Below are 11,294 nucleotides of genomic sequence, written 5' to 3' on the forward strand. Positions count from 1 at the left end.
ACTATTCTTGGATCTTAAAGCCGCAATTGATAAAGTAGATAAGACCATTCTGACCATTCTGATTAAACTGCACGGGATAGGAGTCGTGGCCGACTCGCCAAATTTTTACAAAATTTCTCAGCAGATCGAATCTTAGCCGTTCGCTGCGGGAACACGCTGTCAGCGCCTGCGAAACACGACCACGGGTTACTCCAATGAAGGGTGGTGTCGCTGACGCTCTTTTTAATTAGGATCAACGACGTTTTTAATTATTTGCATGAAAATTCGCTACATCTGTATCATTCTCTTTTCGCCGACGACCTGGCGGTGTGGTTTACCCACCCCTGTGTCGATCGAGCAAATTACTTCGTACAACTTGCTCTAAGTCACATCCACCAATAGTGTGACAGGTGGGGTCTTAAGATTTCACCGCTAAAATCAGCAGCACTTATTTTTTCTAGACAGCACGTAAATGTTTCGCCTAGAGCCCCTTTGAACCTGCATGGTCAACTCATCCCACTTGTCACCCAATTTCAGTATCTCGGGATCACCCTGGATCACCGACTTACTTTCTCGCCCCATTTTGCCGACCTAAAACAGCGCTGCTCCCGACGGCTTAATATCTTAAAATGTCGACGAGAGTGGTGACGAGGAGAGAGGAGAGCCGGGCGAGAGTGGCGAGCCGATGGGCGCACCCTGTTCCGTCTGTATACCGCCTTGGTTCGACCGATCTTAGACTTCAGTGCCTTTCTATTTGATGGCATTTCTTCGAGCAAAATTAGTACTCTGGAAACGACCCAGAACACCGCCTTCCGCGTGGTCACTGGCGCCCTCCGTACCTCCCCGGTGTCCAGCCTGCTGGCGGATGCACATATACCATCACTCATACTCCGACCCAAACAAGAACTCAGATTTTACGCGCGAGCAACTGCCAGACCCACCCAGCCCACTTTCAAAACACTAACGGCGCGCACTTCGCAACGCAGCAAGCACCCCACAATCAGCGCCCGCATAACACAAGCACAACGCCTATTCCAACTGCCACACATTCACACGCTGCCCACGCCTCCACTACATCCGTTTGGCTGGACACCCCTGCAACGATTCGGTTCTTATTTGCGCACAAAAAAACGCACTGTTACAAATACAGAGGCCCAGTGTCCGTTCGCGGAATTTCGTAATAAGCACAACACATACACGTACATCTATACTGATGGCTCCCGAAGCAATGGCCGCACGGGAGCAGCATATATTTGCAATCATTATACTAAAACCAAACACTTTTCAGATTACCATACAGTAAACACATCAGAATTAGTGACAATCTTTTCGGCACTTTGGCACGTTGAAAACATGCCATCAAACAAACTGCAATTTGCACCGATTCCAGCTGTTCCCTGCAGGCCATATTAGCTATGCACAATTCCTCACACCCTTTGATTTACGAAATCCTCTACACACTGTCATCACTACCAGCGGAGTTACACGTTTTTCACAGTCACTCTAGGTGTCGGGCCATGCAGGCATCCAGGGGAACGACCTCGCTGACACTGCCGCAAAAGAAAGCATCAACATGCCAGCCTGAAACCATCTTGCCTGCCCAGTATCCTCAACATATCGCTGCTTTTTACAGCGTGAATGGGACGAACACGGCGGCCAACATACGCACGACATCAACCCAACACTCTCGCCCTGGAGGTAAGGCAACCAGAACACGCGCCTTAACATCCTTCTCATTGGGCTGCGAATAGGGCACACAAAACTAACTCACACATACATAAAAGAACGCAACCCACCACCACTCTGTCACTACTGACACATACCATAGCACATTTCATGCCGGCGTGCCCAGTCTATAGGCGCTACCGAGAAAAACTTGTGCAGTACGCAAACAAACACAGACTCCCATTGACGCTGCCTGCCATACTGGGCGACACATCCTGAACTCTTGACGCTCCTCTTCGAATGCCTACACAGAACCAATTTAGATAATTACATGTAACAACGTAAATGTCGCGAAGTTTTCACCTGCTCAGTTGCCAACGAGCGGGTTTTCCTCATTGCCATGAGGTTTCTTTCACGCACAATGCGGCCAAAACGTGCTGGTTTTCTTCATTTACAAGGTTTTTTCCAAGCACAATTCGGCATAAACGTGCTGGTTTTTCCCCATAGGTTTAGGAATCCGGGCTTTCTGGAGTTAGGACTTTTCCCGGATTACACTGCACAACACGACAAGGTGATATCGGGCCGCTCCCCGCATTCAGAGTGGGGGAGCGACCTGGTTCAGGTCGCTGGCGGACTTGACCGCCGAGCCGGGGGCCCGCCGTTTGCCGTGAGGGGAAATATTTGCTGCGATGAGGTGGTCGTCCGACATTCAAACGTATTGTGATTGTTGGATACAATGAGTGTGTATGGGTCTCGTGTTTTACCTTGCATTTGCTACCGGACGAAATTAGCCGATTAAACGTAGTATCGAGCGCGTTTTTGTTGTATTGATATCGGACAGCATTAGCCGGTTTAACGCAGTATCGAGGGCGTTTTTGCTGTATTTATACCGGACAGCATTAGCCGGTTTAACATAACGTAGCTAATCCCTGTCCCTTGCTTTGCGCACGATAGCACAAGCCGGCTTAACGTAGCTTACTGCCTGGCCTTAAGCCGGAAGTAAGTTCTTCCAGCCCGACTATGACTATAGGTCGCCGGGGCAAAAAAAGACGCATGTGGCCTGCGCCGGACAATCGGGGTGTCGCGAGGATGCAGGGCGAAGTGAGATAGAGGATAGGAGGGACGGAACGCGATGCTTTAAGCACGTGTTATGCTTCTTTTATTGGATTTAGGGAGTTTCGGCCTGTTTGGACCATTTCACGTATTGAAAAAGGGAAATTTGAACAAAAATTATCTACGAGCGTTCATGTCAAGTGAAGCATATTCGCACGTTTGAGAAAACTTGACAAAGAATTAAGCAAATGTGGATCATCAGCTAACATATTTTTTTAAAGAGAATTCCAGGTTATGTTAACAGCATTAGGTTTGCAGAATAGTCCGTTGCTGTTGGTATTCGCCACATTGGAGAAGAATATGTTTGACTGTGAGAGGACAATCACACGGATAACAACGAGGACGAGGCTGTTGTAAATATAAATGACTGTGAGTGGATTTTGTGTGGCCAAGTCGAAGACTGGTCAACGCCTTCTCCTCAAAACGTTCTGTGCGGTTTGCTGGTACGCAATGTGTAATGTTCGGTTTTATATCATGAAGCTGGGTTCTGTTTTGTTTTTGTTTTGTTTTTGTTCACCGTCTTTGCCAAAGCCGTTTTGTAAAGCAACGGTTGGATGCTTTATAGTGGCATGGTCAACAGGAGTGAGTGTAATATGAGGGTCCGTCAAGGCCTCCTTGACCAATTGGTCGGTCCGCTTATTCCCTACAATACCTCTATGGCCTGGAATCCACAAACAAATTATGTGTATGCCCTATGTGTATAATGACGCAGGTTTGTGATACTGCCAAAGAGGTTGTGAGTTAGGTCGTGGTCAATAATAGGCTGTAGAGCTTCTCTGAATCGGAGCAAATCACTATGGTCCTGGTCCTATGATTTTGACGTTCTATGTGTACTAGGGAAATATATATTGCAAATAATTCCGCAAGATAAACGAATGTACCATCCGGTAATCTACATTTTTGAGAATAATGCGTATGACATTGTATTGCGCACACGGTGCGGTTTCCGGTCCTGGAACCGTCGGTATAAATAAAGTGACAATTTGGATATTTTGCAACCATGCGGTTGAACTCCTGTTGTGCGTGAGTTGCTGCCAAAGAGCTTTTAAGATTTTTAAAAAGGAACAAAATTTTTTGGGGTGCCAACTGCCAGGGGGGGGGGGGGCTCTATTAAATCTGAAGGCGCGGAAGCATGTGGTATTACGTAACATATGCTTTGGCAGAAGACGATTACACGAGACGCGATTGTCATGCCTGAGCGGCGTTCTGCCGGTCCGATGTATGTGTGATGAATTCGGGGCAATATGTGCGTAGATGCAAATGTTGGATGGTTGGGACTTTTTCGAATCCTTGCGATGTACCTTAAGGTGTATTCAATACGTCGGAGGGCTAGAAACATAGTGCATGCATCTACCTCGAGTGCAGAAATTGGAGATGCGCTCAGTGCTTCCTGTGTGAGCCGCAAAAACATATTTTGAATGACGGTTAGGGCTTTTAGGCTATTTTCACCACCGCCTGCATACACAACGGAGCTATATTTGATTATCGGGAGAACCAAATAGTTGTATAATAACAATAGCGCATGCCGGTCAGCCCCGTTTCTTGATCCTGAAATACACCTGAACAAATTTAAACGTTTCATGCATTTGGTGCGGACATGTTCGACATCTTTGTGCGTCGATAATCTTGGGTCAAGAATGATACCTAGAAAGTTGAATAAGGAAACAAAAACAATACGACCGAAGTGACCGTCGAGATTAAGAAAATACGCCGGTGTAACTCGTTGCCTTTTACTGAAAATCACAACGGCATATTTTGTAAAAGACAGTTGGAAATCATAATGTCTTGACCATTGTTGAATTTTGTCAACTGCATTTTGGAGACGTGGTAGTGAGTGATCGTATTCTTTATCTGAACACCAGATTGCGCTGTCATCAGCAAAAAGTGACGAGGAAATGCCAGAAGGAAGTTTATCAAATACATCATCAAACATCAAGTTGAAAAGGATAGGAGAAATACAGCTCCCTTGCGGGAGTCCGTTTTATAGGAAATGAACACCGGAAACAGCCGACCGGCATCTCACACGAAACGGCCGTATCCCTGAGAGAAGTCCAACGAGGTCCCAATCCCACGAGAGAAATCCCACTTAAATCCCAACTTGTAAAGTTTGAAAATCAGTGCAGGTTTGAATACCACATCGTAAGCGCGAGTTATATCTACGAATACATCTGTGACTTGGCTTTTTTGACGGAATGCGAGACGAATTTCCGTTTCTAGGCGTATTTTATGGTCACAGGTGATACAGCTGCGTCTAAATCCACATTGTTGGTTCGACAGCAATTTATCATGATCTTTCAACCAGGAAAGGCGCTTTCCAACCATGCGTTCCATGAGTTTTCCAAGGCAACTACGGCCACGGTCAGACATTGATCTTCCGAAATGACACGTTCTCATCGCAAGGCTGAACAACAACGTAAGAGCCGAGAGGATTCAGAATTGGTCCAGAGGTCGCTGTCGAGGGCGAACACTGGTCGTTGTCGAGCGGGGGTCAGCATCAGAGCGAGCAAGCACCGGGGTGGTCGAAGACGAGGGAGGGTCGGAACCGGGGACGTTGGACGGAGACGGATGCTGTCCAGACACCGCGGCGGAAGTGCATGAACCAATGGAAAGGGCCTGGGGCGCGCGAAGGTCATCAGGTGAAGTGGTAGCCAAAGCGAGGGTAGCGGCACTCCCGTCGTCTATATTTAGGGAATTATCGATGTCAGAGGCCGAGTTCGAGTCCGTGTCAGTGTCACCCTCCTTACGCTTGCTTCGCTTCCCCATACCGGGGAGCGAGAAGAGAACAGCGAAATATATGCGAAAAGGTGCGTTTGGAGCTAGTGCTAACAGAAGAGCGACGAGAACGGCGACGCGAAAAAGGACTCCTTGGCTGAGAGCTGCGAAATGAGCAAATCACTTGCTGAGGCCTTGCCAGACAGGTGTATGGCCATCGCATGGGTCAACGCGAGCTTTGTGTCCGAATCCAGCACGAATCAGGTTTGTGCTCCCTAAGACAAGACATTGGGCATGGTTACAAGACATTACAGAAATAATATTTGTAAAAGAACAACTTAAATAAGGCGCCGTAGCAGAGTATATGAATACAAGTAAACACCTTAACATCACAGATAAGTGTGCAGGAACACCACGAGAAAGGGCCAACATACGAGCACATAACAATGTTCAGGAAAAACCTCTAGTAACGCAGCGGACACCTCTCGGGAGATTTAAGGACTACAAGTGGAAGGACTACAAGGACTACATGGTGGAATTCACAAGGCTGGTTTGGCGGCACCCTACCATTCATGATGAAACGGTACACATTTTTCACACTTCAACAGAACAAACTACAATAAGTCACGAGCGATATCTGTCTCTGTACAGATAAACACTACATTATTCTCTGGGATGACATGTTTGTATTTTCTAGCGGGGTTCAGTTTGCGTATGTGGGTAGATTCACAAATTTTGCGACAGGAATAGTCTTTGGTTTCTTGCAAAATTTTAATAGCCAAGGGGTCTTGTTACGCCGAATCTCATAGATTTGGTGGACAGATAAGAAGATTGCCAATGGGGGGGGGGGGCCTCTGGAGTTTTGTTTTTGCGTATAGAACGTGCTCATTAAACCGTAGCCAAAACCGGCAAGGTTAGACCAGCGGAATCACACCTTCGGATTTCACGAAAACCACTACAGACAGCAACTCGGTATTGCCATGGGGAACAAGGTGCACCGCCCGTTGCAAAATCTGTATGCACAACTTTAAACAAGCTATCAACAACGTGATCCTAAAGCCTCCTTTTTACGCCGAATATATCGACGATTCCATAGGGGTCTGGACTCGCCCTAACGATGAGGTGCTGGGCTTCATCAGATACCTAAATTCTATCCATAACGGCATCAAAGTCACCTTGGAAGACACCTATATGTCCGGACAGCTAAAATTCCCGAATGCACTTGCCACGGTGGATCCAAGCTTCAGATTTTCAACAGAACTGTTCATCACGCCTAACCTTTCCGTATCATCATCCATGCCACATCAGCCCATCTTATGTTGACAAAAAGGCCGTCATCCGCTCAGAATTTCGACGTGCCATGAAAACATCGTCAAATGCCGATGCAAATTACCGTTAATGTCAAAACACACTAAATCTATTCGAAAAAAATCGCTACTCCAAAAAAACTTGCACGTGACCTTCATCGACAGGCCACTCAACAATAGCGACTGGACAGAACGCCGAGCGAGACAACCGGAGAGGAAACATCATCAACATCAATAAAAACGTCGTCAGTATCAGCAGGAACACCATTAACACCAACGAGATCAAGATGTGGACGTTCGTCTTAAGCTTCCCCATGTGAAGGAAGTTTTGCGTGTAAAGATCAAATCAGCTATCAAAAAAATTATCTTATGTTGTCTAGCATGACAAAACCAAAAGACCTTGAAACGCAATCTGGTTGGTCGGCTTTCACACAATCTGTATGTCTGTCCGGTAAAAAAATATGTAATGCATGCATTACAGGTTAAGGTAAAAGGTAAAAGGTAAATTCCTGGCGTCTGGCGATGTGTGTGTTGTATAACGTGCTTAAAAGGCGAGAGTTAGGGTGACAGTGCATCGTATGTTGGTGAACCAAAGAGACCCATTCGGCTGCGGTTCAACGGGCACGTCCTAGACGCAAAAACAAAAGGCTCCCATTGGAGGTCACTTCATCTCTGCACACCAAAGCTATGAAATTCGGCGTGTTCATAACCCCTTGGTTGGTAAAATCCTGCAAAAAACAAAGATCACTTCAAACGCAAAAGTTGTGACTAAGTCCACATACGCAAGCTAAAGCCCTAATAAATGTGAATATTTCATCCTGGGGAATAATGTAGGCTTTGTCTGTACGAGGCCAGTGTTTTTTTATCGCCCGTGACTTAGTGCAATTTGTTCGGTCGAAGTGTAGGAAATATGCGCCATTTCATCACGCGTATGCTGGACAAAAAACCGCTGTGAACACAGGCTAACATCTGGTGTCCGGCCTATGTTTGAACTTTTCGATCGGTGAGCAGAGTCTGTGACTGAAAATTTATCAAAAAGACAACTTACGTAACGAGTATCACGTATATAATAATTGTAAAGAGGTCATCTTAGTTCCCTTTTAATGTTTACCACGCCTACGTCGCACAAGCACTCTACCATCTTAGAAACAGAGACGTTGTTTGATGTAGTGCAGTCTTTTCCGGCTAAAAGTAGCTCAATATTCTATTAGTATAGATAATAGTGAGTCTAGTTAATCATATATAATGTTTGCTTTAACGTCTCCCCATGTTGAATACTTCCTTAAGCACAGGTTCGAGTCACTTTAAGTATATATTTCAGAACTATACTAATATATTGTTGTACATGAAGATCATAGGTGCAGGATCATGTCAGGTGGAAGTCACGAAAATGTAAATAATGGTCTTAGGTGATCGCGCATGAAATCTGCATAAATTAGTGGCATACTTTAGCTTCCATTAGCTCTGCTCTCGGACAAATCAAGCGACTACATTAGGACGACAAAAACCATTCTGCGTTCCGAGTTTGACCCCACGTAGAAAAACAAACGTACTCATTACTTAAAATAATCGAATTAAAAGCTCTAGATTGCGCACTTCCAAATAGAGAGCAAAAGCTACCTGTTTGTGAAGGCTTACTGCGTCGGCTCGGGGGCGAAATTCAGAAGAGTATCGTGCTAACTCATAACAACGGACTGTGGCGTGTGTCCTCGGCAGTGGCAAAGGACCATGTACCGGCCAGGGGTGGTATGCACATACTTTCAGACCCCTGTTCAATTTTTCAAAATGTGTGGGGATCAGATGTCCTGAAGTGTCGCTTCCTCCATATTGCTTGAAGTAGCTACAGCGCGAAAATAAATATAGATACCGGACAGCCCGCTGGGTGCACACAGGCCATATTTTATTAGAACTACCATATCACATGCCCGACCCATGACAATACACATGAATACAAAAACCAAGCTTTAAATACTGAAAGATGACAACAGAATGAACGCTGTCACTGTGATGGGCAATTTCATACTAAGCACTTCATTATCTAGATCAGCGATACTACTGTTCGACGAACCCCCACAAACAGAACAGTCTGGCGGCAGACCGCGGTCGGCCGGCGGTCGCGACTGCCCTGAGCCGGGTCAGCGGCGCTGACCTAGCCCAGGACAGCGCCGGCCGCCGGACCCACCGGCAGGTTGGTCGCCTGCACGCGGAATCCGAGCGCATCTGAGACGTACTTGACGTGCTGCGGCTGGCCGTAAGCGTCCACATAGCTGTATGAACCGCGCACCACGCCGTCGGCCGTCTTCACCTCCTTCTTAGCGGACGTGCCGGTGGCGTAGCCGTAGTTGTACTGACCGAGCTCGTCCTGGGCGTGAGACTGCACGGCCGCCTTGGCCACCGGCATGGCCACGCCAGCCGCGCCGTACGCCAGCGGGACGGCCGACATCGAGACGGGCACGGCCGCCGTGCCGTACGCCATGGGCATGGCGTTGGCGTAGCCGTAGTTGTAGCCGTAACCGGCGCCCAAGCCGCCGTAGGTGGTGTAGACGGGCGCCGAGTAGCCTAGCTGGGTGTTGACAAGCGGGACCGTGTACTGCGCGTGAGCCGCCGCCAGCAGTGTCAACAGAATCTGTGGCAGAGCGCAGCTCGTGTCAACAGACTCACTTTGCGAGGTCCATGTCAACAGGCTCAGTGTAACGCCGCCGAGGCCGTCTCTGCTCGCGCTTGTCGCTACAGATGCATCAGCGGATTCACGGGTAGCATCCTGTCGGCTGTAAACTCTGGTGCTGTCAGTGAGAATTCGCGGAAAGATGCTGAAGCGCGAAAGGTCAGCCGGCCACCGCCCAATTTGTGATGATGGTGATGATTTTGGGCTTGAGAACCGCCGGCTGCCCTGCACCCCCCACGGTCAGAGTAGTTTCTGAACATTGAACGTCACGCTTCTGAAGCTTGTTTCAAGCAGTGGCCTTCGCATTAAACAGCCTAGTTCTACGGCCTTCACATTCGACTGCTAACTCTTAAATTGACCTATTTAAGTTCTAAGGTACTTTCATTGGCTTTATGACGCCTGGTCGCACATAATGACGCTTGGCTTCACCGAAACAGAGTTCTTGGGAGGGTTTGTGGGGGGGGGGGGGGGGTGGCCCGGAGGGGACCGGAGCTACCCAAAACATTTCAATAAAACAGCCAAACTGTCCACCCAAGCTTCTGAGGAGTTCCGTTGTCACCGCCTAAAAGAAGCTTCTCTGACACCTCCTGCCATGATGGCCACAACCTTTTCATTGAGATATACGATGCAATGGTTCTTGGCGGCATCAAGATTTCGACCAGAACAGAAGCCATACTCACTGAGACTTGCATGTTGGAGCGTTTGACAGCTGCACCTGGAACTCTGGCAAGAAGTATGCTGAGAAGTGACGCCCACATGCTGTTTTATACGTGCTCGGCGTGTGCGGGAAGGTGCCGCTCCGGTCAAGTTCACGGGCTGGACGGGTGTTGTCCGGATAGCGAGCAGGGCTGCGCCGACAGCTAGGGGCCGACGTTGAAAAAGTGGCCCGTGTCAGCAAGGTCAGCCCGAGACCTTTGCTGGGCCCGAAATACAGCTCATTTCATTTGGTAACAGTAGCAGTAGCACTTAAGTTAGTAGAAGCGCAGTTTATTTGCACTTTTTAAAACAGTAAAGCGAGACGCAGTTTGGCGTAATTACCAGACGAAGTTTGGCAGTACCTCAACGCCATACAAACTTTCCATGACCCCGTCATACAATGACGGATTGAGGGGTATGTTTATAAGGCAGATAAATTTTGTTGTCTAAAGCAGTTATTTCCATTTATAAGGACACCGATAGTTATAGGTGAACTTATTTCATGACATCTAGTGCTTGCTTCAATGCCTTCAAATGTGTACGTTCCCTCCAAATAATAGCGACTATCTTGAGCTACACTTGAGATGGGAGGGACAAAACAATGTTGAGGTAAGAATTTAGTAGGCGAAAAGTAGGCCTAGGGCAAGGAACTTGGTTTGAGGAGGTGAGAAAACCGTACGTTCTGCAGAGAACATGAAGGGTGGGGACATGAATGCCTACCAGCTAAATCGGGGGCACGTTTCCCCTGCCTCCTCATCCCACCAGTGGTTACATCTGTCACACCTGCGCAGCTTTCTTGCAGACAAAACATAGCGAAGGTTGGTGTTTTTCCAGAATATGCATCGTATAGTACAGGAAAAAATCCACCAATTACGCGCGTTATGCTAAGAGTTATAATATCTTTTAACCAACAGCATTGAAAAGTTTTGGACCAGGTCTGACCTTTTGCGATATGCTTATAGTTGCGCCCCGCACGATCACTTCGAACCCGTGTTTTATCATTTTACCCTGGTTGGTGCATTCGCTCAATCTTACCCCCCCCCCCCCCCACTAAATTTGTATGTATGGGATACCTCAAGAGTGCTGTGTACGCAAAATGCATGTAGGCACTGGGTCAAGTCAAGCGACCGATCATTGCTGCGTCACTTGGGGTGCCA

General features: G+C 47.6%; 1 protein-coding gene across 1 annotated transcript; it reads right to left on the minus strand.

The window, feature by feature from the left end:
- Positions 1-8,925: 8,925 nt before the first annotated feature.
- Positions 8,926-10,133, minus strand: LOC119111668 (cuticle protein 7-like). The gene is made up of 2 exons (XM_037235477.1): positions 10,122-10,133; positions 8,926-9,402 (listed from the first exon to the last, which is right to left on the minus strand). The coding sequence occupies exons 1-2, from the start codon at positions 10,131-10,133 to the stop codon at positions 8,926-8,928; spliced, it is 489 nt and encodes a 162-aa protein (XP_037091372.1).
- Positions 10,134-11,294: the final 1,161 nt, after the last annotated feature.

Source organism: Pollicipes pollicipes, unplaced genomic scaffold, assembly GCF_011947565.3.
Source record: "Pollicipes pollicipes isolate AB1234 unplaced genomic scaffold, Ppol_2.1 Scaffold_7261;HRSCAF=8764_pilon_pilon_pilon, whole genome shotgun sequence".
NCBI lineage: Eukaryota > Metazoa > Arthropoda > Thecostraca > Pollicipedomorpha > Pollicipedidae > Pollicipes > Pollicipes pollicipes.